Here is a 27,836-nt window from a genome sequence, read left to right on the forward strand (position 1 = left end):
GATTTTACTATCCGTGATGATCGGTTATCGTCACTGAAAACATGGTTTTTCGTCACTGAATTGCAATGGTGACATTTATGCTGCGTCACGAGGATCGTCATAGAACGACCGTCACAAAATGTCACTAGTGACGTTTTTGAGAAAAATGTCATAGAATGAAACACATTTATGACGATTCTCATATCATCACAAAAGTATGTTCCATGACGATTTCTGTATCGTCATAAAATACATATAATGACGATCAACATATTGTCACTAAGTTTGCACCTTCTATGACGATTTTTTTCATCATTCAATGTGTGCTGTTACCCTCACAAAAACATGAACTGACATGACTAATCTAGGATGAAATAGGCTCAATAGTCACAAAAGATATGATAAAATAATTGGTCATGACACATGAACCGACATTTTTCCAACAGATTTCATTACAACCATGTCATTGTTTCATCCATAAGTGTTCACCATCCAACTATATAGTGGTTACAAAAGCAAAGGATAACTATATAGTGGTTACAAAAGCGAAGGGCAACACTAGGCCTAGTGGTCACCAGCAACACAAGTACAAAATATTAGCATGGCTTTGAACATCTACCATATACTACCACTAGAATGAAGGATGGTCAACCTGAATTTAACTAATTGGTGACGGGCTAATCAGACGTAAAAGAAGAGAATCAGTAGTTTCTTGCTTTTGCTTAAGAATTGCCATCTGCTCTTCATTTCTCTTATTCGACTCATTTGTTTCTTCCATTTGCTGCTTTAAATCCATCATTTCTTGCTGTTGAGAATTAATAGTAGCACGCATATCTTGTTCATTCCTTTCAGCATTCTCGATCTGCAAAGCTTGGGCTTGAACTATCTCTTCAAGCTCACTTATGCGTGCACTAGAAGTGTTAGTGGTGATCAGTTGGCTTCCAGCTGAACGAATACCCATATTTTCCAGAAATTTGCTTGATGAACTGTACTCGGATAGAACTCCACCCACAATCTCATCTATAGGTTTAGGTTCTTCACCTTCTTCTGGTGTTTCATCCCTTGCAGTTTCCGTGGCATCCTAGGATGGAATAAAGCCAATATGAATTTCAGTTCAGAACATAAGCAACCATTTCACTGTGATCAACACATTCAGATTTGATAGAAAGAATAGAGCCAACCATTTGATAGAAAGAACATAACAAAGCACTACAAATTCATATATTAGATCAGATTTTTCATCATATTCATGTTTTGAGCTTAGTTAGATTCAATAGAAAGAAACAAGCATGGCAGCCACAAGAAAGCAGTGAACCATATTCAACATGTTTTGAGTTCATATTTTGACAAGGTAAATAGCATGTTTCTGGTTTAGATTTTAGTTCAGAATATGCATTCAACTAAGATCACACGTGCACAGATTTAGCTGTTTGTATAATTACAATTACTTCTTGTACAGCATCAGTATAACCCTTTGTCTTACTAAAGTGGCTTGCCTTGAAAAGATCCATAGAATCAGGTTCTTCCCCATTACCTTTCTCTCTCTGCATTAATAATATAAATGGTTTGTACTTTGAAGGTAGCAGGTTGTATACCGTAATGAATTCATAAACAATTTAACTTACCAAACAGTATCTCTTAGCAACATAACTTTGTGAGCCTGTGGTTTGGTGAAGCTTAACATCTCCTCGATTTCGTTTGTTTGTTGCACATGTTGCTTACAAATATTGAAAAAGCCCAGGAAATTTGAGTCAATAATGTTGAAGTTTGCCAAATACACAAGGCAAAAATCAGTAGTAGATCTTAGCATTTGTAAGCTATGTGAGTACTCAAGTAACATCAAATCCTTGATACCTTGTGTTTAGGACTATTCCACTTCTGCACAAGGTTTGCCCAGTCTTGTTGACTAATATTTGGAGGTTTGTTTGCTAGTACTTGATCCTCAAGAACACCATTGAAATAGTCTCTTTTGAGCTTATAACGCTCTTGACGCACTCCATCTTTGAGGAGACCTGAACACACTTTTTTTGTTGTGTTATCAGCAACATCCAAGTCAAAGCAAATCTATTGAAGTCAAATGATGTCATCTTTCTACACTTAAGTGTTCTATTACAACTAGTACTATAGATCCTAGAGCAACATGTAGACTAAGATCAGGAATAAACACAAGAATAAATGCCACAATAATGATTCAGATTTAAGAACTGCTTTAGTTAGATAATAGTGTAAACTGGATTTTAAATACCACAATATTGACTGTTTGAACTTACAGCTAGATATCCTAAGTGATATTTTTGGATATCTCTATCAGTTTTCTTCTTGTAATCCTTCCAATGCGGGTAGATAGGCATATGGTCCCGGACTAGTATGCCTGACTCTGAAGCTAGCTTTGCTGCTTGCAGAGGATGTTCAGGTCGTTTCTTCCCTTCAACAAATGCAAGGCACATTTTCGAACCCATAGCTTTAGTAAGCTTGTTGAGCCCTCTTCCCCAGGTCGGATCCCGAACTCTCTTAGGCCTTTCTGGTGGAACTAATAGAACATATATTTATAAAGAATTAGAAGCATGTTTTCAACATAGAAAATGGAATGGAAATATGTTGGAATTTCCTACCTTCATCAAGAATCGGCACCTCCTGTCCAGCAATATCACTAGCTTGGTCCATTGGACTCATGCTACAAGTTCCCTCATTGGCATCACTAATTGGACAACTTGACCTCAAAAGCATTGGTGTGTTCACTTCCCTTGATTCAAATGCAGATGGTGGAATAAGCTCTTCCTCAACTCTAGCCTGATTCCTTTCTTGAGGAACATGTGTATTGGCTGATGGTTCTGGCATTGACCTTGTCGAAATAGATGATGGTCTACCACCTTGGGAGTTTCTTGATGCCTTTGTCCGTCTTGATCCAGGAGCCATTTGAGAGCTTTTTGAATCCTGCATAACATAAACAAATATATGTATTGTAAATTTGTTAAGTAGCAATAATATTAAAGTGGAGTGTAGTCTATCAAAAAATACATTTAAGTGAACACACAGTGCATACACTAAAGTTGAAAAGAATTAAGTGGCTCAACCTTGGACCTAGATGATATATTCATCACTGTCATTTCCTCTTCCTCTTCTAAATTGGTTTCACTTTCTTCAGATTCGTTGTTCTCATCAGCAGAGGGTTCATAGTCTGATGTAGATTCTTCATAGTTGTTTTTCTTCCTTGCAACTATTCTGTAGTCATTTTGCTTTCTTGTAGACAACTGGTTGAGAAGGGTTTTTGTATCAAGTATGCCATAAGATTTCATTGTTGCAATGTTACTCCTGATATTACTATCCCTCGCCTCTTCATATGCATTGTTTGGCATTGCTTACATGAACCAGTAAAGACAAAGTTAGTTATGTTCTTGGCATTAATTAATCCTATAACTAAAAATATGATTTTGCTTATATGTCAAACTCATCTAACCAATAACTACAGAATAACCAATCAGCATCCTCAACCTTAAGAGACAACACAATAGAATATTTTGGAGGAAAAAAGAACCTCTTCTATGGTTGATGCAACGGGACAAGTCTTGGGTTGGTGCAGTCGGTTCCTCCTGAGTATGTGAGGCGCACTACTCTGACCTTGTTGTCACGAGCTCGAGGTCGGCGCAGCAGGATCGGCGGGGGTCTGAGCAGCGGTGTCGTCGTGGTCGGCGCAGCGGTGCCGTCGTGGCCGGCGGAGGCTCAGAGGGAGGGAGGGCTGGGTGGGTGTGACCCTCACGGATGCCGCAGATTGGGGGCAAATCGACCAGGTGGCCGGGGTAGGATGGATTTGAGGCCGGTGGAGGGAGGGATTGGGGGCGACGGTGGAGGGAGGGATTGGGGGGTACGGCGGAGGGAGTGTGGGAGACAGGGGTGTTTTGGAATGAAAAGGGTGTGCCTAGCGCTAGTTATTTGGCCTGGAGTGGCGCGGTAACCAAATTTTCTTGGAAAATGGAGGGAGAAGGTCGCGGCAATGAAATTTTCATGAAAAAATGCCGCCAGCACAGCTCTTTAGCTGCTGCCAGCACAGCCGCTCGGCACCCAGGCCCCTCTAGCGCGGCGTGCGCTCTAGCTAGCTGGGCGCCGCTGCACAACGAGCCCAGCGAAATGCGCCGGCGTTCAGCAAAGGTGCTGGTCGTCGAACTCGGCGTCGGCAGTTGGCCAAGCACGCCACCGCCCCTAGGCGAGCGGCCGGTGGCTGGTGCCCCTGCTGCGTGAGTGTTGCCTGAGGATAAGGTTAGGGCAATGTGATGGGCCAGCCCAAATCCATATTGGGCCTATTACAACAAACCTGTTTTATATTTTTTTTTGACAAAAACACATTGGTCATAAATTAATCGTCATAAATGATTAACTGTTTCATGACAAATATATAAAATCGTCACAGATTGTTTAATCTTTTATGCTGAAAAATTCCTGTTCGTCACAGATTACGGACAACCTCAACTTAACGATGAAAATACTAAAATCGTCACAGAATAGCCTCTATTCTATGACATTTCTAACATCTGTCATAATAATTTTCGTCACTGGTACTCACTTTTCTTGTAGTGTGTGTGACATATGCCCCGGTTAAAATCTCTGTGATAGGTCAATGACCCCTTGGTGAATCCCGTGGTGGCTAGTCAAGTCTAGCTAAGGTGGGTAATGGCTTTGTTGGGATCTACACCGACACTAAGGTGATCGAGTTGCGGTACCCCGCTTGTGATTAAAGTTGCACACCTCTGCAGAGTTAAAATCTATTCGAATAGCCGTGCCCACGGTACTGGGCGAGTTACGGTGTGGTCACATAACTAGTATTTCTTCTGGGAATGGATGTGTTGGCGTGAGTTGTTTTGGGAAAGGTGTCCGGCAGTCGTGCCGTGTACTACGGCGGATGAGGAGTCCGGTAGCAACTTAAAACTGGGATCCTGTGTGGATTAACACTACGTGTTACTTAGTACAAGAAAACTTGCTTTGAAAATCCTTTCTTTTAAATGAAAATCCTTTCTTTGAAAATCCTTTCTTTTAAATGAACCCCTGCATCAAAATTAGCTTTCCGGAAATAAAATCCTAGGCTCATCCTTGATTTACCATGTGCATTATATTCTGTTGTATCCCCCCATGGGTGTGGTTGGGCTTGCTGAGTACGTTTGTACTCACCCCATTCTTAATTTTTACAGAGGAAGATCCAGACTTCGTCCCCGAAGACGTTAAGTAGAGGTTCCGTCCTGCACCCAACCTTGCCTGTGGATAGGGTCACCCGCATGAAGTTCCGTATGGCGCAAGACTCTGATGACCCCGTCTTCGTATTTAATATTATTGTGTGGGTGTTAGTTGTTATTCTCGCGATAGTGGCGCTTCACTGCCCACTTCCACGTAGAATTGTACAGTGATGTACCGTCTGATGTAATAAAAGTGTTGTCAGCTTTCTGAAACTGATATTGTATCACTTCTACGTCTTCTCTTACGAGAGGACGCTGACCCTCCACTCCTTCGATGTCCAAGGAGGTTCGGAGGACGAACCGCCCCGTAAGTACAGCTGCCCCGTCAAACCCGTGGGTAGCCGGGGGCGACCCACTTGCAGAGCTGGTTAGCTGCTGCCTAGCCACGTCTAATAAGCTTTTGACATCATGATGATGCCCACCGCGCCATATGATGCCTGCTGCTAGAGACACGTACAACTCCGGTCGTTGGGAAGGCCAACAAGAATTCGAGCAAGCGAGCTGATTTGCTGCACAGCGGCTGTATTGCTCTAGTGGGCTCGATATCGACGGAACAGCGCGAGGTTGATCAAACCCAAAGTCGATGGGTCACAAACCCAATTGCACCTCTTTCATTTAGAGTCAATCCGCTCCGATCCACTGCTTGATTTGAGGGTCGGAGCGAGTCCGCCAAAGGGTCGAACCGAACCCCTCGCAGACTGAAGAACTAGGACGTGTCGCGCGCCTCGTGAACCCTAGAGACTTCGAGAGTAGAATATAAAGGCAGCTAGCAGTGCAGCTCGATGCCGACAAGCATCAGCCAGCCACACACACCATGCGTGTGGAATTTCAGACGAGGCACCACCGATCCACTCCCAGGGTTCAGTTCAGATCAGATGAAGGAAGAGATCACAATCTGGGTAAATGCTGCATGGATTTTTCAGGTCTCAGAAGGGTTGTTCCATCCATCCATCTTTGCAATACAAAACAGCTTGATTTTTTTTAGACAGCTTGTGTAGTTGCAAGTAAAATTAAAAACTCTGAGCTGATCGATCTGACGGTTCGTTGGTGGCTTGGTGTTTGCAGAGAGCTTATTCCTATGGGCATGGGCTCGAAGAGAACCCACCAGGCATCGCCGGCAGCTGCTGCATCGTATGTGCAAGTGCTTCACCCCGAATCCCCGTTGGCGGAGCGCTCCCTGCCGGGTAACCCAATGTAGAGCTCCGTCTCGACGTCCACGCCGTCGTTGCAAGGCGCCGGCAGATTGCGCAGCCACGGAGGGAGGCAGCGGGTCACGGCGGGAGCCACCAGCGGCGGCTGAACGGGGCGTTGCTGCGGCGACAAGAGCACAACACGTTGATAAAACTCGATCAGCTTAGTTACTAGGTACGTGATGGCTGGGAGAATGATGGTTCGCTTGCGCATAATAGGACATAGGATATCAGAAATTAATTTACACTTTGCAAATGTTTTACTGATACCAGTAAGTGCTTGGTTGCAGCTACCTTTTCGCGTAATTCTTTGTTGTCTTTGAGCAGGGTCCTCTCCTGGTAACAGTAGAAGAAAGAAATGACAGGGGGAGTCAGGATTCAGGAAGCGGTTACTGTGTGGAGTAGTAGTTTCAGGATACTCCGGGCCGATGCATTACCTTCTCCTTCAGCTTGGCTATCTGCTGCTCCAGCAGTTGGGTCTGTCACCAGGAAAAAATGTAGGATGCACATGAACTTCAGAACTGTAGATTCATTATCAAAGAAGGCTTCTCTATATTTTTTAAAAAAATGGGTAATGAAGGAATTATGTAGTAGCTAGCTAACCTTCTTTCCTCTGATGACGTGGAGACTCTTCTCCAGTTTGACCTCCAAACTATGCAGTTCTTCAACAGAGCAGCCTTCTAAATTTTCACCCAAAAACTTCCTGCAACACGTAATGAAAGTGACTGCTAAACATTTTGCTGTATGAAGAATAGTGTTGATCTTCAGTAGAATGTATGACTTACCTCTTGGTCATTTCAAGGGCTTCAAGTCTATTTGCCAAGCTTAAGGCATCTGCTTTGACTTGCTGCAGTTTAGATCATTGAAGTGTACCATCAGATACATGCTGTGACGAGAGTAAGTCGCCAAATATTTACTGTAAGTCCGGTTTTATATGTATTGAAAAACACTGGACTAACCTCTAAAAGATATTTATTCTACATATGTTTCTAAGTGATGCTGCTAATGCACTTCAATGTCATGGAGGTAGATTATCCAGGAAAGATATTAACATTTTTCTCAGTTATAAGTGTATCAACATCTTTATTGGGTTTATATATATACAAAAAGCTCATGTAGATTTAATTTCCGCTTATCTGTATTAACTGAAGATGCAGTAGTCAAAGATGGGTTCAGTAAATAAATCAGCCACATGCACACTAATAGAATCTGAAACGGGCAAGTTGTGTTAAAAAAAAAAGAAAACGGGCAAATTGAGTACATTCTAAATAAAAAACAACTCAAACAGAAAAGTTAGAAAAATAACCATCTATTGGCATCGGATATTCATATAAGCAGTAGGTGTAACCAGGGTTTTAAAAACCGACCGGACCGGCCTAACCGCCGCCCTCCGGTACCGGTTTACCGGACCGGTTAGGCCGGTAACCGGTGGAAACCGGTTGAATTCAAATCCAAATTCAAATAAATTCAAAAACTCTCATGCAACCGGTTCCGACCGGTTTACCGGCCGGTTTTACCGGTTTACCGGCCGGTTTTACCGGTTTACCGGTCGGTTTGACCGGTTTGAAATTCAAAAGCTCCCGTGCAACCGGTTTACCGGCCGGTTTGACCGGTTTACCGACCGGTTTGACCGGTTTGATCGGTGGGCCTTCATGGGCCGGCCCATTTTTTTTCTTTTTCTTTTTTGATTTAACTTTAAATTCCCACAAACTATACTAAATGTATGAATTTTTGAGAAAATTTGACACCATTAGATTCATCACACCTTGAAGTATTTTTAGGAATTTTTTGGGAATTTTTTATTTTTTTGAATTCAAATTTAAAATTTGAATTTTGGCCGGTTGGGTACCGGCCGAAACCGGAACCGGACCAGACCGGTTTGACCGGTAACCGGTCAAACCGGACCGGTTCCCACCGGTTAGGTTAACCTTGGGTGTAACTCGTGCCTTTTCTTGATCAAACCTGGAAGGTCATACATATTATACTGTACTTCACCTGTATATCCTGTTGTCGTGTATCCTTGTTACTGAGATTTTCCCTTGTATATGACTTATAGCGGTCGATTGTTTTCTGGAGGCTGCATATATAATAAGAAACAGTAAATCAGAAAACAAACTACTTAAAAAACTAAACATAATACTTAATTTAATTGAACGCTGATATTAATTATTTAGTGCCTTACGTTGAGTGGCAGAACATGCACATCGAGAAATCATGCAATCAGCGGAGTAGAAAGCATGAAATGAGCCGAGTAGCTTAATTACCAATCGGTGTACCTTTTTGGACATATGACACCAACAAAAGATACTAAACAATTTTAAGATCTGCTTTGAACAATTGATGCATCTTATTATTTGTTGGCAAATTCAACAGCCGAATTCTCATGATATGCTAACACCTACAATAAGCAAGACCATTACAGATGCCGTTTTAACGGAGTGGATACAATTTATTAGCAAACAAATGGACCATGTCAACAGTGATATGTTGTACATTTGTGGTGATAATCAGGAGGAAAAACAATTAATTTAAATATGTGAGAATAGGAACCTTGATACAGTAAAGCTATCTGTTAGATGCAAAAAAAATTATAAATTGTCAAATCATTATTGATCAGCACAAAAGTTAACCTAAGGAGAAAATAGTGTTGTTAGAAGATTGTAGCTGCCCGTTATGGACTGTGCTTGGGCTGGCCCTCTGGGCCATGGGCGCCTGACCGCACCAGCCTTGTTGGCTGGTGCACCGGCCCTTAGGTTTATGGTATGATTGGTAGATTAGGCAAGGATCCCTCTGATTGGCCCTGTTTCTATAAGCTCTAGGGTTCCTTGCCTATATATGTGTACCTCCCTTGTACCCATTATCAATCAATACACAATCCCTAGCCATATCTTCTTTCAAGTGTAATGGTACTTGAAAAAATTTGTGCGAGCATGGACTGGGGAAATATGACAAGATCCAGTAGAAATATATTGTTTTTGGAGACTGGTAAAGTTAAATAACAACAATTCTAAGGTCAGTTTGGACAACAAGGCAATGATAATCCTGTTAAGTGAAAGTGTCCATTTTTTGTTACCGGTATACCTGTGCTTATATTCAGTAAAGTAGTGCTAATAAGCTACAGGTTGTTTTACAGTTTGAGTGTTTTATTAGTGAGAGCAATCATGAGTATGCTTTGCTGTCTGAAGGATTAACTGAAGAATATTTCTCGTGTATACAAATTGGTAATGGCACAGGTCAAACACATGAAATGGAAGGTAGTGATGACTTGTAATGTTGATGAATGAATTCTTATATTCAAGAATAAGATGTTTTGAGGAGAAGAAAAACTGTTTCTTCTATTCAATTGCCTGTGGCACAATTCAAACATTTAAAATGCCCTAATTAGAATTCAAAGTTCACACAATGAATTCTTTTGTCGCTAAAATAATTGTGAAAGGAAGAAGTTAAAAGTTGTTTATGCTAATCACATGACACCCATTGCAGCATGGATAGTCCTCATCTTCCAAAAATAACACTGTTCAGATACTAATAGCTATCATAATCTGACTTGGATATTAATTAGGAGGAACCATATAAAGAAAAATATCTCGAGACAATGTTAATGAATTTATTTGAAAACTTTCTACCGAAAACAGCTACAACACTTATCCAAACAATTTTTCCATCAAGAAGATTTATAAATGCTTTGTAGATTGTAGTTCTTGGCATTATTGACCTATATTCTTAAAAGAATATATAGGTAATAAGTAAGTTGTTCAATTGAAAACAAACCTGCACATTAGCTTTAATAATTTTTGATGAAGATCTTTCAGGATTGGACAAATCATGTAATTAAAAAATGATTTTAGGCTAAATGAAAATATTCTAGTTAAAAAGGCATAGTAAACTGTTCTGGTTGATATTTCCTTTGCAATTTCCCACTAAATTACTCAACAGCATATACAATTTGTACTTCATTAGTAGATTTGGCACCCATTGTTGCAATGTACCACCCAAACTGCAGCCTGTCAAACTAAAGCTATAAAACTCTCCCCGAATTTAGATAAAAAAAATTCTTCAGCTTTTTTGTTAATTTTGAGAGCTAATGCATGTATTGATGTATATTGGTGGTAATTAAGATTATTATGAATAAGACATCTAATCTGTTTTGCCTCTCTAATAATCAATTGTTCCACGAACAAATGTATTCAGCCTACAAAGAACAGGCACACTTCATCAAGCATTAGCAGCCTTATTACGAAACAGTTGCTTTTACATGAGGTAGGACTATGGGACATGCTTAGCTTGTTTCATATTATAATATGAGCTCAGGATCATGATGGATCAACACTAAGCAATTAAGTTTTTCTTATTTTCACATAGGGTTCTCATTCCATTTATTCCTACGAAGCAAGGTTTGCATTTCCCAAATTCATAAAGGTACAATCCATGAAAGGATTAATACCTCTTTTATTTTGCCAACATTACTAAGATCAACAAATAAATGTCAAGTGACTCAGCTAGACCTACTGTTCCAACACTTGCTCTACCAGCTCGGCATGTTGTGAAAGTAGGCTAACAAAAGTAGATTGATTATAGATTGATGAGTACATGGAATTACATAGGCTAGAAACCCTAGGTCGGTTTATCGAACAGTACCACCATAGGATTTCCTGCCGCCTAACCAATCTACATGCGCACGCAAGACATGACCTAGTGCGGCCGTCCTGACAAGTAGGGTCCACCTGGGCATAATCCTATTTGTCTAACACACCCCCGTAGCCTGATCATCGTGACCACGAATGTTCAGACTGGACCTGAACTCCGAGAAGACAGAGGAGGGCAAACCCTTAGTGAAGACATCAGCATACCAAGAGGATGTGGGCAAATGAAGAACGCTGACGTCAACAATGGCCACACGCTCGCAGATGAAGTGAAGATCGATCTCGATGTGCTTGGTACACTTATGTTGAACAGGGTTGTAGCAAATGTAGAAGGTTTTGATGTTGTCGTAGTAGACCAGTGTGGCGCTCCAAAGCGGGGAGCATAGCTCCAAGAGTAGCTGGCACAGCCATGTGGCTTCTCCAACTGCATTTGCCATGACACAATACTTGGCTTCGGTGATCGACTTGGAGACTGTGTTCTGGCGCTTGGAAGATCTTGAGACAAGATTTTCGCATAGGAACACGGCATAGCATGAGGTGGGCTTATGCTTGTTGCGACATCCTGCCCAATAAGCGTTAGAATATACCACAACATCAGTCTGTGTCATCAGTTCAAAGAAATAGCCCCAAGTGAATTGTGCCTCTGATTTAGCAGAGGAAGAGCTTCCGAGCTACAAGGTGAGGCTCCCGAGGTTCATGCAAATGAGGTGAAATTGAGATACTGAAGTGCACCGGAAAGACTTCGAAAGTCTGAAGCATTTGAAACTGGAGCGCCACTATCCGAAGCGACGTTCGAATTGGTGTCAACAGGCATAGCGCAGGGCTTGCAGCATGTCATGCCTATCCAGCATGTACTGATGCCGCGATAGAAGACGACCGCCGTCATGATGCTGAACTTCCATCTTAAGGAAATGATGAAGCTAACCCAAGTCCTTTATGGAGAACTCCTGCTACACGGCCGATGTGGTGTGCTGGAGAAGAGCCGATAAAGAGGCGGTGAGGATGGTATCATCAACATAGAGGAGCAAGTGCACTGTTGGAGCTGTGGTGGTAGACCAACAGCAAAGTATTGGATATAGCTTCCACAAATACGAGATTCAACAGATATACTGCTCACAGTACCAACGCAGGACGCATGCTTGAGGCCATAGAGGGATCTGTTGCTACGACAGGCCGGACTGGGACGAGCTACATCCTCAAATCTGAAGAGCTAAACAGAATAAACTATTTCGAAGAGTGCGCCATGTAAGAATGCATTCTTCACATCAAGCTGATGGATTGGCGAACGGTGAGAGAGTGCCAATGGTATGAACTGTAGCAGGATTCACAACTGGACTGGAAGTCTCAGTGAAGCCAACTCCTAGATGTTGTGGGGAAGCCACGCAACGCCCAACGATCCTCTTAGCGTTCGAGTGACCTGTTGGCATTGATTTTATGCTTGGCAATCCACTTGACGGGGACGGCATTGGCATGAGATGGACGTGGAACGATTCTGCAGAAGTGCAGAATACTCATCTTCCATAGCGGCCCGCCAAATTGGATCGGCGAGGCGACATGGAAGGAACGAGAAATAGGAGACAACGGTAAAGCATGGAAGAGAGATTGCCGACGAAAGCCATGCTTGGTGCGGGTGACCATGGGATGCTGGTTCACCATGGGGGTCCCAGCACTGCTCTAGTAGATAGTGACGTAGTGCAGGCTTCGAGCAACAACTGTCGACGAACCGTAAGTCCCTAGCTGGGGCTGGCGGTGCCACTAAGCCAACCGAGGCATCAGGGACCCGGTTGGCGGCAATAGGAGGGCCCTACAGCCCAGCAGGGGTACCCAGACCAGCACCTGGGGAAGCAACAGGGGCATTGGGGCTCCTGGCAGATCAGCTAGAGTACCAAGAGTGCCGGGCGCAGCTACAGGAGTGCTAGGGGGCACCCCGGGCGGGTGGAGAGGAAGTGCCAAGAGCGCCAGACGCAACAGCAGATGCGTCGGTGATGCCCTGAGCAGGCGGAGCAGACGTGGTCGCACGTGGCAATGCAGCAGGTGAGTGATGACTTGGTGGCGAAGCCATGGCTGCACGTGGCAGTGTAGCGAGGATCCCAGCGTCTGCTAGTGGAGCGGACGAAGCTGCTGTTGGTGCAGCAGGGTGCGGTGCAAAGCTGCCAGAATGTCCTACACGCAAAATTCATGACAAGCCTATAGGTGCCAACACGACATTAGAGAAATTCACGAGAAACTCAAAATCTACAAAGCTGGGAGTGAGATTCTGCTCGACAAACGTGACGAGAGATGATAACGTGATTAGACATAAGATGGTGGGGACAGTTTGGGGTAACAATTACATCCAAAGACGCGCAGGTGACCTTACGATGGTGGGGAACCAAAGAGCCTGGTATGGAGTGGAAAGGTGGAGAGTTTTGGTCGGTAGGATGTTAACCAAAGGTATTGCCATGTGTAAGGCCTCGATGCAATCGGACAGTTGCATGCTAGGCTGAAACAGGAGCAAGCGAATGACTTTGTTAATGTGCGAAGAGGGTCCTCTGCTTTACCATTTTGTGGGGAGGTATGAGGGCATGACATGCGAAGATGGATACGACGTGTGAAGAAAAAAGTGTGGGGGCTGGAGTTGTCAAACTCGCCGCCGTTGGCGCACTCAATAGCCTTAATGGTGGGCCTAAACTTGGTGTGAACATAGGCAAAAAAATTCTCTGATAGTGTTGAAAGTGTCAGATTTAAGATGTAGTGGCAACGTCTAAGCAGAAATTAAGAATAACCAAGTCATACTTGTAGATAGAAATACTAAGAACAGGATATGTCCATAAATCACAATGTACTAAATTGAAATACTGACTAGCTCGAGATGAAGACACTGGAAAGGATAACCGCGTATGACGACCCAGTTGCATGCATGACAGAAAGTAGAGGTAGCATCTTTATTACATGCTAAAATACTAAAATCATGAACTAGCTTGGAAAAAGCCTCATGTTCAGGATGACCAAGACGACAGGCCAGTGAGGATGACGTCGTGGCAAGGAGGGCGCTTGGCAAGGAAGCTGGAGGATGAAAGGGGTACAACGGCCCGAAGCTACTACACTTGGTGATCACTCTCCGCGACTGAAGAACCACCAGAAGGATCAAATTCAACAGAGTAATTGTTGTCAGATGTAAATTGGCAAACAATTGAGATTCTTAATAAGACTTGGAGATACAAGAATATTATTAAGAGAAAGCGAATCCAGAAGGTGTGTTGTGCTAGTAGAGGTAACAAGAAGGAACCATTACTGACACCAATGGCTGAAGGAATAGGATATCGTGGAGGAAAAGTATGAGAGAGAGCACCGGCATTAGAGGTCATACGCCGGGTTGTGCAGGCCGGGGACTGGTCCAGTCCACTGGCCCTGCGCACCAGCAAACAACGCCAGAGGCTGCTGCTAGGCTGGGGCGCCAGGGCATGGAGGCAACAGAGCTACAGGGTGTGGGTCGTGGGCCCGGCCACATATATATGGAGTTGGGCCACGGGTTGTAGAAGCTCAGCCACGGGCCATCTGCACCGTGGATGCGGCCATCGGCCTGCTAAGACAAGTTGGTGCTAGATCCGCCCGTCTGCTGGGAGGAGACCTGTTGGCCGATGGATGCAGTGCCTCGGGTTTGCGATATGCCCCTCACCCATGCTTGGCTTGTTTGACAAGCTTGGAGTTGCCTCCAGAGCAGGAGGGTGCTGAGCTGGGTGGTGGGTCGTTGATCGACTACGGAGGGCAACAAGGAGGCAGACCCAGCCATAGCGATGAGAGTGGCGGCTGGTACAGTAGGGGTCTTGGCCATGGTGAGCTCTTCAAACAAGAGGTTAGAGCGAACCTGCAAGGACGTATGAATAGGACGGTGGCACTTGAGGTGAATCCCAATTATGAAGAACTTTTCTAATTAAGGCCGTGCAGCATGTTGGGGACAAGCGTGAGGTTCGAGATGTGCTCGCCCTGATCCTTGAGGGCGTCCGCCATGGTCTTGAAGCAGCGACACTAGTCGGTGATGGAGAGGTCGCCTTGAGTGAAGTTGCGGACTCGATGTTGAGGTACAGGGCATGCAACTTGCGGTTGCCAAGGAACTGAGTGTTTATGGCGTGCCACTTGGCGTGAGCGGTGGCATCCTGAACCATCACGGTCTCGATGGGTTCGGTGGAGATGGTGCCAAAGATCTAGGAACGAACGACACGGTTCATGCGTGCCCAATCGAAGAGGTTGGAGCAGAGTAGTTGGAGAGTATGTGCTCTTGCAATTAGTACTTACTGAGGGTGAGGATGAATGCCTCATGTCAACGAGTGATGTCGCTGGACTTGATGTCAAGGATGATCGGGACCAGTGCGCGGATGTTCTGTATGGCAGCCGCCTAGGCGTGGAGGTTGACGATGGCCGCAGCTTCATGAAGAAGGATGGCATTGTATGCAGTGATGGATGCGGGGGGTCAGCAATGGAGCCGTTGTTCTCGCCCTTGGGCACAGCCGCCTTGCGCTCATGGGCCACGCGCTCGAGGGTGGTGCGAGCACAAGCATTAGCGGCGTCGCGATCATTTAGGGTGGAGCCTCGTTCCTCCTAGGCAATGCACTTAGCCTCGATGGCAATGGGAGATAAGGGTGGAGTGGCCGTCAACTCTGGCAGCAAAGATCGTTAAGCGATCGGTGCTTGATGGGAGATGGTGGCGCGGTGAGGCTGCAGCAGTACAGACAGCAACGCAGGAGTAGCGGTGCGCTAGGGTTTAGGCAGCGGAAGGTGAGCCAGAGGTTCCCGGTCTCATGATTCCATGAAAGTAGGCTAACAATAGTAGGTTGATTATAGATTGATGAGTACAAGAACTTACATAGGCTAGGAACCCTAGGTCGTTTTATGAAAAAAAAAATACCACAATAGGATTCCCTGCCGTCTAATCAATGTTCAGGCGCACGGCAGATGCAAGACCCAACCTGGTGCGGCCAGCCTGACAAGTACAGCCCACCTGGGCATAATCCTATATATTTGTCTAACATGACGAATGGTAAGAAGGTTAATGTGGCGGCTGCATATGTATACAAGGACAACTTTGATTCTTGAAACACCAAAATGGTGCAAAGCTCTAGCGCTACCACCTCACGGGCTTGCGAAAGATGAAAGTGTCAGGTTAGGTTTATTTTATAGTTCTTCCTTCTTGCACTGATGTTGATAAGATTCATGGGCACTCGTGAGGTTGCTGGAATAAAAGGGCCATATTTTCCATGTCAACAATCTCACCATTAGATAATGCGACTGGGTGGTTCTAGGAGTTGTAACCGGTAGAAAATTGGTGGTTAGCTGTGATATATATCCCTGAATTCAATTCTATTGTTTGCTATTTATTTTGTATTTTTCTCCTTTGATTAGTATACATGTTGGATTGTACGCACAGACCAGCATGGATAAGTAGCTATCCGTGGAGGCCTATGTACTACGCCAGCATAGATATCTCTTTATAAGCCCGACTCACCCCACCACGGCTCTCTCTACATACTCTACTCCATTCTCTCCTTCACTCAGCCCTAACCACCTGCTGCCACCTGTTCCTCCAATCCTCCTCCGCCACCACCACTGCCATATCCTCCCCTTCTCTCCCCTCACTCTTTCGCCCAGTCCTTTTGCACCAAATAATGTGGTGTGAGTACATCAAGTTTTTATGAATGTCTAGCATATTACAGTTTCATATTCAGATCAATTGTGTATGTGGTGTATGTGCAATTTGTTCATAGATGCATGTGACTCCCACTTGATGGTATTGTTTGTTATTAGTTTGTTTTCTGTCTCTAAATTTGATGCCAAGTGTTGACAGCCAAATTTGGCATGCACCGAGGTCAGACCAATCCAGTTTGGGCAGTCCGAGTAGAGTTAGGTTTTTTGTGAAGAGTCCTTTTGTAAACCTACTCGTAAAGGGGTAGGTCTTCCCCGACCTATAAATATAAAGGCTAAGGACGATTGAGGTTATTTCTAATCGAATCAATCAAAAAATTACATTACTTTTATCTCTCAAACCCTAGCCCTTTTTCAAACCCTAATTGCTTTCTTCCTTCGTCTCGATGACATTTGAAGACGTTCTGAGTGGCCTGCCGATCTCAGAGCAACCCTAGTTCCATGAGCTCCGACGAGGTCCCTCCCGAGCTTGTCGTTCTAGGTCTGCGTGAAGCCCTGCCTGAACCGATCAGACCGGTCGGCGGCACCGGTCAGACTGGCCTGCCCAGGGTTTTGCGGGTGTTGATCATTTTCACGATCGTTCGCGTGTTCTAGCGCATTCGAGTGTGTTTGGCGTGATTCTGTGTTAACACCAAGGATGAGTATAATACCAAGTTTATTACAATTCTAGCAATGGCGACGCTAGATGTAAGAGCACCGTGGTGCACCTCTTTATCATGTCTCTAGCAATCCTATAACTCTCAAGTAATTGCTCCACTACATAGCTTTAGATTTTTATTTGCACCCTGGTGCACATGCACCAGGAAAGGTGAACATGGCTTCACGAATAAGTTCTGGATCATAATTTATGACAAAGAGGGCTTGAAGGTCTTTCACACTTCATGCCACACCTCTGTCAAACAACTTCAAAGCGAAGCTTACCCAATTTCGAGACACCAGGCTGGGATGGATTCAGATTAAAAACGCATGGAATGAGATCTGGATAAGACCTTTTACCATATTTTAATCCAAATTTGAGTACGAATACAAATCTTACACCATACGAATACAAAATGAAAAGTTCGAATTTGAATACCCTTTTGATTTTTAAGATAGCGTTTTTATGACTATCAATTTTCTTTGTCAATGATTTTATAGTAGATTAAAACCATTATACAAGTAGTTTGCAAAGGATCGGTATGTAGCACATGTAACTAAAGATAGCTAATAAGAAATAACATACTTATCGGTGTATAATTTTTAAGCAAATACATCAAACTAGTTATAAATATAGAGTAAATAAATATTTAAATACATAATATTAACACATATAAAAATGATTTTATCATTAAATGAATAAGTAAATTAACACAAATGAAATAATTTCATCATTAAACAATAAATTAAAAATAACTATAGCTATTTTTAATATCATTAGTAATATTAGAATTAACATTTTTAGCCATTTATCATAGGGATAGCATTTAAATGGTGCATATCAATAAGTAATTAGTCATAGAGATAAGTTTAAGATGGTTTCACAAGGTACTTTTTCTTTGCTGATGTGGACATGATATGGAATCTGATAGAGAAAATAATAAAAATAATATTCATATACATAAATATAGTATCCATATTAGAAAATAGATACGAATACGAACATCCATATTGGCGTTTTTAGCAGCTACGTATATGGTCAGACAGCATATCCATCCCTTGACCAGATTCCCAATGGGTCTAATGAACCATTAGTGCGTCCAACAAACCATTAGGTGGGTGCTATGATACTCCCAAATTCCCAATGGCCAGTTTATTGACACTTGGAATTCAAACTAGTATGACACCACACATTTCAGAGAATGGAGTTTCTATGTAATTCAAGCACGACCATTGTTATCCTAAATATTAACGGTAAACAGTCGATCCCCTGTCGTCTAGCCAATTATTTAGGGAAAACGGGTGTCTAACGGGGAAAATAGCCGTTTAAACGGTCAAAACAACTGATTCAACAGAAACAATGTACCACTGTGTAGCATTTAAACGGCGTGTAAATGGACTAAACGACCGTTTAGACGAACAATGAGCACGACAAATAATCTTGGATTGGGCTAACATATACTCCACTGATCCATCCTTTCTAAGTTGTGATGCTCTAAGGTGTTGTAGTTTCACATAACTTGGGTTTATTTCCAACCATGTGAGATGATGAAATTAGCACGCACTTAGGCTATCTCCAACCATTCCACCTCTCCAACTCCCCCCAAACGTACAATTTACTATATTTTACTACCTCCCTAAAAAAGATTCCTCCCCCTATAACTCCTCTCCAACCATTCCCCCCATATCTATTCCCTCTATATACTATCACTCATTAACTAACTATTTATTTATCGTTTTTGAATTTAAAAAAAACATACAGTATTTGTACTGTCATAATACGCATTATCATCATGTTACGGGGCTCAAACGGGATTAATATCGTGAAGAAACGGTGTGATTAGAATATAGGGGGAGTTAAAACTCACTCTATATATGAGGGGAGTTTCAACTCCCCCCGTATATAGGGGGAGCTATGGGGGGAACCGTTGGAGGGAATTTCCCCCCAAAGCTCCCCCTACGTAGGGTGGGGGGCGGTTCCCTGGGAACCGTTGGAGCAAGCCTAAGAGTCCAAGAGCATTGATTCGTGCTTGTTTACCTGATGGTAAGCATAGAGTTACATCAACATAGTGGCTTACCGCCTACACATCACACTCTTAATGTAGAATAGTAGAATTGGTGTAATAGATGATTGTATTGCATTGAGGCCTAGGCCGGTATATATTGGGGTACATGACTTGGAGGGCAATCCTCCTACGGTACGGCAGAGTCCGGATACAATCCTAACCTACCTATTATAGAGATATCCCAAATATACTCTAATATCCCCCCGCAGTCACAACGGGAGCACTACAGACGGTGAGACTGGAGAAGAAGCCGAAGATAGAAACCAACGGAATGACATCCCCTCGCAGACATAACGTCGGAGCAGTACGAATGCTGTGACCGGAGAAAAACTGACGAAGCCTCGTGCGGATGATAGCCCTTCGTACCGATGTTGAGGTAGCCGAGCTGAAGGGTGAGTAGCCATGGTCGAGGATGCCGTGCGTAGGGTAGCCGTGGTCGACGTAGCTGTCGAGGTAGCCGACGAAGAGGTAGCCGCACATGAAGCCGCTGGCGCACAAGGGGACGCCAAACAGTAGTGGCGCGAAGGCGCCGTAGACGAAGGAGACCACGGGTGGCGCCACTGCTACCCGGAGAGGTGACACAGCGGCAGCCCTCCGTACTCAGTGAAGGGGCGCGCTCGACAAGGATGGACGTCACGGGAGCCGGGTGGATCACACACGTCGGTTGATCAGGATGAGTATGCGTGAGGTGAGACGACGATGGGCGAAGCTGGCGGAGGAGTCCCGATCGGTGGAGGCGACAACGAGCCAGCAGAGGACGGCGGACGAAGCGGCGAGGTGGGCCGTGCAGACGGGCGTCCCCTAGGGCGCCGTCCATCTTGCCATACCACACAGTCGTAGTCAAGGAAGAAGCCGGTGAAGTCGATGCCGACGTCGAAGTAGAGGCGCGAGGTCGACAGGCGGTGGGCAACTCAATCTCAATCAGTGACCGAGTAAAAGATCAGAGAAACTAACCAAAACAAACCAGCAGCAATTTCAAGTGTAGAACTCTCTAGGGTGCGCATAGCACTAGAACCTCACCCATCTTTTCTCCTCTTGGCACATGATGCCAACACAAGCATCTTGTGTGAGAGAGAATAGAAGGGGGCGGGCACCGGCTATTGAGACAGAGGGAGGGGGACTGCCAGCGAGGAGTCAGCCCGCCGGCGGCGTATCCCCACCAGGAAGGAGCCATCCCACCGACGACGGATCTTGTGTGAGAGAGAATAGAAGGGGCGGGCACCGGCTATTGAGGCAGATGGACAGGGCGAAGCAGATCCACCTAGGAGGCGGAAGTGACTGAGCCATCCCGCCGACGACGGATTCCACCAGGAGAGTAGCAGTGGAGGAGGCCAACGTATGATGACACCAGGTGAGTTCTTCACGATCTGTTGCTGCTGGACAACCTATGACGACAGCGAATCGATTCAATCCACCAGAAAGATAGGGAGGGCGCTGCCCCTCGGCATAGGTCATGGACGACCTCCCCGGGGGCGCGCTAGGAGGTCGTCGAGGGGGCGCGCAGGAGTTGCGCCGTGGAGGGCGATCGACGAAGCGAGGAAGGCAGGGGCGTGGGTGGCGGCAGCGGAAGATTTAGTCTAGGACCCCAAACCCTAATCTCATGATACCATGTAGAATATTAGAATTGGTGTAATGGATGATTGTATTGTATTGAGGCATGCAGGAGGTGTGCCGTGGAGGGCGACTGACGAAGCGAGGAAGGCAGGGGCGTGGGTGGCGGCAGCGGAAGGTTTAGCCTAGGATCCCAAACACTAATCATGAATATCTAGATGGTCACAGATGGAATATATCTTCTATATATTTTAGTGTCCAGATTGAAATATATCATATAGGGGTAACTTAAGCTTATTCAAAATAAGATTATATCACCTCTAGTCCTCTACAACTAGCATAGCCTTCGTAGAGTGTAAAAGTATTTAGCATGTCTGAATGCCAAGGGTCGGTAAAACCTCACTTGACAATTAATATGTAGGTTAAGGCATATTTTACCAAAAATAGCATTAAGGACTATGATGTTCTAAGATTTCCTAACAGAGGCATGGAAAATTAGAGATTTCTAAAACTTATTTGCTCAATACAATTAACAGTTAAAATAAATTGTCACCAAAATGTGATAGCTTTTTCTACCGTTTCTACTGTATCATAACAAAGTTACGACCTAGGTTTGAGTAATACAAACTTGATAATATGGAAGGGAAATTATGTAATAAGTTAGTGATAGTATAACGGGTAGAAAGAACACAAACTCGTTGCAACAACATTTTTCTCTAGTATTGGAGAATCATCTCTCCGCTAGTCCTCAAGATGTCTTTACTATAGGTAAAGTCTACGTGTAGAACTTTGCTACTCTAGCATGACACTGCTTGTCACTCACAAAGCTTTTGTTCATTGCATTGTATAGCTGAAAATGATATACCATTGTTTTTTTCTAATTGTGTTGCAAATTTTCTTTTTTTATGGATCTTCATTTTGAAACTCAAATAAGAAAATGAAAATGTGCAGATATGAGCACTATCTCCCTTGAATCTTGAAGCATGTATGAATTATGAATGCAAACGTGTTGCTTAAAATGTCTATCATCACATTATCATGCATTTCAAGTCAAATTTTGGAATTAGCAATACTATTTCACCTCATACTGCAAAACTCAAATATTATTTACTAGAATAATATTTAAAAACTGACTGGAAAAGAAGTATTCAACTCTTTGACGATAAAGCAGTATAAAGCCTCAACGTCTTTCGCGTACTTAATATGCTGCTTTATACCGTTTTATCCACATCTTAACAAATTCAAATGTAAAAACTCAAAACTACCAGAATCTAGATCGTTAAAAGTGTTAAAATTTTGGTATACAAAGTGTCTTCATTTGACAACAAACAAAAAATATATTAATTTTCTAATGCGACAAGCAAAGGTACGCGATTATTATGATGCTATAATTTTATATAATTTTTTGGATCACCTTAACATCGTCAAATGAAAAAATTCAAAACTAGAAAATTGTAGATCTCGTTGAGGGCTACAATTTTCATATAAAAATCATCTTCATTCGATGTCGTATCGAAGAGTTATGATTTTTCGAAGATTCAACCGAAATAAATTAGAAAAGGAAAAAACAAAACGCGGTTACTGTAGCAAATCCGGAGTTACTGTACAAATCCCGGCCGCACAGTGCCATGCAAAACCGGTCTGGACCTGGGGTGAACGGGTTCGCAAGTTTAAGGGGCTAGATATCTGGTTTTTAAGTTCATGGACCTATTTGACACAGCGCTACAAGTTCAGGTGCCCATGGTGTATTTTACTCTTTTAATATTCTAATGAGCAAGATTTGTTCTACTCCCTCTGCTCAAAATATAGCTAGTTTTATCGTTCAAAGTTTGTCCAGGAGTATAGATATTTATGAGTTCCTATGGATGTTTTGATTGATGAAATGTCAAAAATACCCTTCTCGTCTATATGCATCCGCACATGCAACACAAGTTTATTATGGTTACATGTAAATACATTGGTCAAGGACCTTTAACCGTTCCTAGGGATGTTTTGAGTCATGAAATGTCAAAATACCCTTCTCATCTATATGCATCCGCATATGCAACACAAGTTTAATATGGTTACATGCAAATACATTAGTCAAGGACCTTTAACCATGCATGTGGCAGTACATGGTAAATGAAGGGGCAATTTAGACCTTTAATCGCTCTCCTTAGTCTATCTAAAAGAAGTCTCACGCCTTGTAGTAAAAGAAACAGTTCAGAAGTGTCCTGGAACAAAATTTGTCAAGACCTTTCCCTCTTACCAGTTGAGTTCTAGCAATATTCAGGCCTTGTTTAGATGCATAAAGTTTTGGGTGTAAAGCACTGTAGCACTGTAGCACTTTCGTTTGTATTTGACAATTATTGTCCCGCCATGGATTGACTAGGCTCAAAAGATTCGTCTCGCAAATTATAGACAAATTGTGTAATTAGTTATTTTGTTTAACTACATTTAATACTTCATGCATGCGTTAAAAGATTCGATGTGATGGGGAATCTTGTAAAGTTTTGGAATTTTGAAGAGAACTAAACAAGACCTCAGAATTATTATTAATCGTCAAGGATACTAGTAAACTGAAATAGAACTGGACTTAACAATAATTAACTTGAAAATTCATACACATAGTTCGATTATCTTTGTAATAACCTCCAAATCCATCAGCGTGATAAATAAAAGAAAAGCATGACTGGTGATCTGAAGCAATGGTTACAAATATATGTCACTTCTTGAGAAGTGACATATATATGTTCAGAATGTGTACAGGCCTGTTTGTTGGAGAACAGCAAAGGAAATAAATGCCCGCCATCATGGTAAAAATAAAAATCTTGAAATGATAGAAAGGGAGTACGTACGCACCATACATAGGTTTTAGCCCGTGTTTGGTTGCAGCCTATAAAATTTTTGAAATGGCATCTTTCTATATTTGAAATATTAAATATAGACTAATCATAAAAATAATTACAGAACTCGTCTGTAAATCGCGAGACGAATCTAATGAGACTAATTAATCCGTCATTAGAGGTTATTTGCCGGAAAAATTTTTTGGAATTTGGAATTTTGAAATTTGCTAGTAAATGGTACTATTTATAACTTTTATCAGAACAGATTGCCACGGACTGATGTATGATATGGAGAAATGTTTGTATATATTTAAAGTTGGTTGGAACTTGGCTGGGCCATGCGTGCCAATTTCAGCATAGATTAAACACCTATCCACCACATCTTGCATAAATCTTTATAATAGTAACCAACCAAATACAGGTCGTGCTCAAATAGAGATGCAATCCATTCATAAGGATCTAAACAGATGGTATGCCGTGGTTTCAGATAAAATAAGGCTTTATGAGTCAGTTATCACGTTAAGCACAAAAGACCTTATTAAGCCTAAACAAATGAGCATTAAGATGGAATACTCTCCTGGTTAAAAAGGAGAACAAGATTGAAAACTTGCCAGCAGCGAAGACATTCAGGCAGACCTATTTGTCATGCAATCAAAAGTAGAAATCTTGCTGAAACTACAATATCGCATGTATTTCTTTTACCATCGGATGGACCCAACAAACCCAGACCAAGAAGCGCACGGCACCCGACCAGACTAGAAACCAAGACAACAAACGGAGTACGTACTACGAACTGTGGCCAACGTCAGGGTCGAATGACCGGAAGGAGCAAGCCATACCTCGAATGCAGGTGACGTGATTGGAGAAAACACGAAAGAAAAGTCAATCGGTGTCACGCTAGTACTCCAAAAAGAGATTGTTTCCAAAATACAAACCAAGCAATAGGTGCCAAGCGTTGGTGAGTCACATGACAATGTTTCTCCGTTTGTAGCCATGGGGGCGGGAGGGCATTCCTTCCACGCGAACTGAGCATGCCTGCCTCTTTTTCCCACTTACTCTTGCTCCTATTGGCCGGGCATTAATTCTGGAGCTGCGCATTGCATCGGTTTGCCCCCGTGTACTATGTTGTCCTGGTTTCTTCAGACTTTAGACGCTTTCTCCGTTTCCAGTCCAATATCGAATGGGAGGAAAGATGGAGCTGGGAGGGAGTCTGCAAGTGGTGGGAGACGAGGAGAGGGAGAAGGGGAGAGAGAGAGAGAAATATATAGAAGCAAAAGGGGAAAAGAATGCGTGATGCGCGTCGAGGCCGTACAGATATTTTTGGGGAGGGCGGAGCCGCATGCCGCTACAGGAGTTCACGGTCGCGGCTTCCAATAATAGCAACCACATCGTTTACAGAAGTGCCCCCCCAAGAAAACCTCAAATTCCAAAATCACAAGCCAAAAATTAATCCCCCCTCGAAATTTCATCTCGAGTCGAAGCAGCACCGCGACGAGCTAGCAGTCGACGGATGGAACGGGATTTCTACGGATTCGTCGGCGCAGGAGTAGAGTGTATGTAGGAGAGGGACGGCAGGAGAGGGGGGGACGCGGCGCGCACCTGGAGGCGCTGGAGAACTCGTAGAGCTTGCCGCGCGGGGAGAAGACGATGAGGCCGACCTCGGCGTCGCAGAGCACGGAGAGCTCGAACGCCTTCTTGAGCAGCCCGTTGCGGCGCTTGGAGAAGGTCACCTGCCGGCTCGTCGCGTTCTCTATCCGCTTCATCTCCGTCTTCCCCCGCACCATCCTGGATCCCTCCTCCGCTCCCCGACCAATTAAGCTGCAACCGAGGGGACGCGAGCCGGGTAACCAGCAGCAGCAGCAGCAGTAAGCGTAGGAATTCAAAAACGGAGCTGATCAGAGACCACGGGAGGAGGGACGGGACAAAAACTTGGCAGATCTCAGAGGGGGCGGACGGCGCTCACCAAAAATGGCAAAGCCAAGGAGCTAGGCAGTCGACGGTGGTGGGCCGCTCGCTCGCCGCGCCGCGCCGCCTCGGCTTTCCTTTCTAGCGCTTGCCAGGCCGCCCGCGCACGCGTGCGTCAAACTGTAGCCGCGGTAGGCTTGGGTGGATTTATAGGGGCAGGGCGGGGATGCTGCGTGGCCCGGAGGAGGAGGAGGTGGTGGTGGAGGCGGCGGCCGTTTCGTGGTGGACGGGGTGCAAGGCGACCGGCAGGCGAGGGGGTAAAACGAGGACGCGGGGAAGCATGAGAGAGAGAGTAGAGAAGGCGATGGCGCGGGGGGATTACCCCCATGGTTTTAATTTCCGACCGGACCGGCCAAACCGCCGGCCTCCGGAACCGGTATACCGGTCCGGTTTGGTCAGTTACCGATCGGAACCGATGGAATTCAAATTTGAATTCAAATTACGCCGTTCAACCGGTTCGCACCGGTATACCGGCCTGTTTGGCCGGTATACCGGTGATTTGAGAATAGCTCTATACCGGCCGGTTAAACCGGTATACCGGCCGGTATGCCGGTGAGTTAAAAAAAAATTCCGATGGTTACAAAATAGATCTCTGGTGTGAAATAAAAGAAAATTTCGGCATTAGCTATGCAAATATTAATATAAATAACCACACCAAAGCAATAATTTATAATTATGCATACAAATACAATAGTAATAAGCTTGCATATAAATACGGAGTCATACACTTATACACATGAAATAAAAGTTCAACGTAGGTATGGGAAGACCCCCATTTGTGACGCGGTTTGGTATTCGGCGGTGGACATCAAAGCGATACCTCGCACTCTAAGAAGGTCAGTCTTATAGTGTTGCCAAGTTTGGCCCGTCCACGCCGATGTTGTCTGCCATTCCTGAACTAACATAGTGTAAAAATGGGGGTCTTACCATTCGTACACCAATCTCGTCGGTGGCTGCATGCTGATGTCAGAAATGGGGTAGTGAAAAGAGTGCCTAGAATCGCTGTAGGAGGAAGAAGAGTATTGTGGAGTGTCGTTGTCCGTCAGTCCACCTGTTCTCTTCTGCGAATGCGGTGCTCTATGGTCGGTGTCTTGAGCAGCATGTGTGAACTGAGTCTCCCCTGCAATCAACCATATATCATAATTAGTAAATAATACTCATAATCAGAAATATGTGTGCATTTATATATGCAATGTATACCTGTAAAATGAACACCACGAGCACCACCACTATCACTAGCAGCACCACCAGCACCAGTACCAGTACCACCAGCACCACCACCAGCATCAGCACTGTAACACCCCAGTGTTAATCGCGATGCTAATCATGTGGTTAACTCGCTAATTCCTGACTTAAGCTCATCGTTGGCGTTAATCGAGTTCGTGTGGTAAAACATTGTTTAGCCGCGTTCGATCTCGTTTTTCTCCATGATTCGAGCTTCAAATCAACTTTCGCCCAAAACAAAAGTTGTAGCTCTTATCATTCTTTACAACTTCTATTTTGGCCAAATTTCACGTTCCAATGTAAAATTTCGAGTTTTGGATGGTCAAAGTCAGCTAAAAACCACTCAATCTCGGTCAACGGTGACTGCCCTGTTTTCGTCAGTTCACCGCCGATCTCGACGTTCGCGTCGCCACGCGTCGGCCGGCGTCGATCCTCGCTCTCCGCGCAGACGTGCAGATGCGTCCTTATCCCTTTCCCCGGAGCCGTGTCCGTTTTTCCTCCCTTTCCCTTCCACGCGCTCACGCCGAGCCGAGCTCGAGCTCAATGTCGTCACCGGCGTCCGCCGGCCATCTACCGCCGCCTCGCCATCGATCCTGGCACCCCAAGCCTCCCAAACGCCGATTTCCCTCGCCCTCCACCTCCAACACTCTGCTCCGAGCCCGATTTTGTCGTTCCTCGGCAGAAATCGCGCCCGCAGACCACCGGCCGCCATTGTTGCCGCCCGAAGCTTCGCCCCTCCCGTCGAACTCCCTCTCCGGTCCACCTCCTCACGAATCGAGAGCATAGTGAGCTTAATCGCGCTATCCTCTCCCTCCCCGACCCCTTTCCCGGCTGATTCCGGCGCTACCGCCGCCGT

The 27,836-nt window shown here is 44.3% G+C and overlaps 2 protein-coding genes across 5 annotated transcripts; both read right to left on the bottom strand.

Annotated features, from left to right (window-relative positions):
- Positions 1-370: 370 nt before the first annotated feature.
- LOC120651849 lies at positions 371-3,467 on the bottom strand. Its single transcript, XM_039929487.1, has 6 exons — positions 3,054-3,467; positions 2,592-2,913; positions 2,250-2,509; positions 1,605-2,043; positions 1,422-1,523; positions 371-1,060 (listed from the first exon to the last, which is right to left on the bottom strand). The coding sequence occupies exons 1-4, from the start codon at positions 3,333-3,335 to the stop codon at positions 1,819-1,821; spliced, it is 1,089 nt and encodes a 362-aa protein (XP_039785421.1). The 5' UTR covers positions 3,336-3,467; the 3' UTR covers positions 371-1,060; positions 1,422-1,523; positions 1,605-1,818.
- Positions 3,468-6,077: 2,610 nt separating this feature from the next.
- LOC120651850 (MADS-box transcription factor 56-like) lies at positions 6,078-26,054 on the bottom strand. Of its 4 annotated transcripts, none has more exons than XM_039929489.1 (8): positions 25,755-26,054; positions 25,391-25,609; positions 8,387-8,468; positions 7,177-7,238; positions 6,995-7,094; positions 6,829-6,870; positions 6,686-6,727; positions 6,078-6,512 (listed from the first exon to the last, which is right to left on the bottom strand). In XM_039929489.1, exons 2-8 carry the CDS (start codon positions 25,573-25,575, stop codon positions 6,348-6,350), a joined length of 678 nt encoding a protein of 225 aa, XP_039785423.1. In that variant the 5' UTR covers positions 25,576-25,609; positions 25,755-26,054; the 3' UTR covers positions 6,078-6,347. The 4 variants fall into 4 exon arrangements, with proteins under 4 accessions (XP_039785423.1, XP_039785422.1, XP_039785424.1 ...); XM_039929488.1 differs by having other exon boundaries at positions 6,662-6,727; XM_039929490.1 differs by lacking the exons at positions 25,391-25,609; positions 25,755-26,054 and adding an exon at positions 24,727-25,037 and having other exon boundaries at positions 6,662-6,727.
- Between the last annotated feature and the right edge of the window lie 1,782 nt (positions 26,055-27,836).

This window comes from Panicum virgatum, chromosome 9K (assembly GCF_016808335.1).
Source record: "Panicum virgatum strain AP13 chromosome 9K, P.virgatum_v5, whole genome shotgun sequence".
NCBI classification, from domain to species: domain Eukaryota; kingdom Viridiplantae; phylum Streptophyta; class Magnoliopsida; order Poales; family Poaceae; genus Panicum; species Panicum virgatum.

Excerpts from the sequence above, each read along its gene's own strand:
- LOC120651850 (XM_039929488.1), bottom strand. The coding sequence starts at position 25,575 with ATGGTGCGGGGGAAGACGGAGATGAAGCGGATAGAGAACGCGACGAGC. Across the intron at positions 6,871-6,994 it reads ACGTCATCAGAGGAAAGAAG|ACCCAACTGCTGGAGCAGCA; the intron begins GTTAGCTAGCTA and ends TCCTGGTGACAG. Across the intron at positions 6,728-6,828 it reads TAGCCAAGCTGAAGGAGAAG|GAGAGGACCCTGCTCAAAGA; the intron begins GTAATGCATCGG and ends TACTGTTACCAG.
- LOC120651849 (XM_039929487.1), bottom strand. The coding sequence starts at position 3,335 with ATGCCAAACAATGCATATGAAGAGGCGAGGGATAGTAATATCAGGAGT. Across the intron at positions 2,510-2,591 it reads GGTGCCGATTCTTGATGAAG|TTCCACCAGAAAGGCCTAAG; the intron begins GTAGGAAATTCC and ends ATGTTCTATTAG. Across the intron at positions 2,044-2,249 it reads ATCACTTAGGATATCTAGCT|ATTTGCTTTGACTTGGATGT; the intron begins GTAAGTTCAAAC and ends TGACTTCAATAG.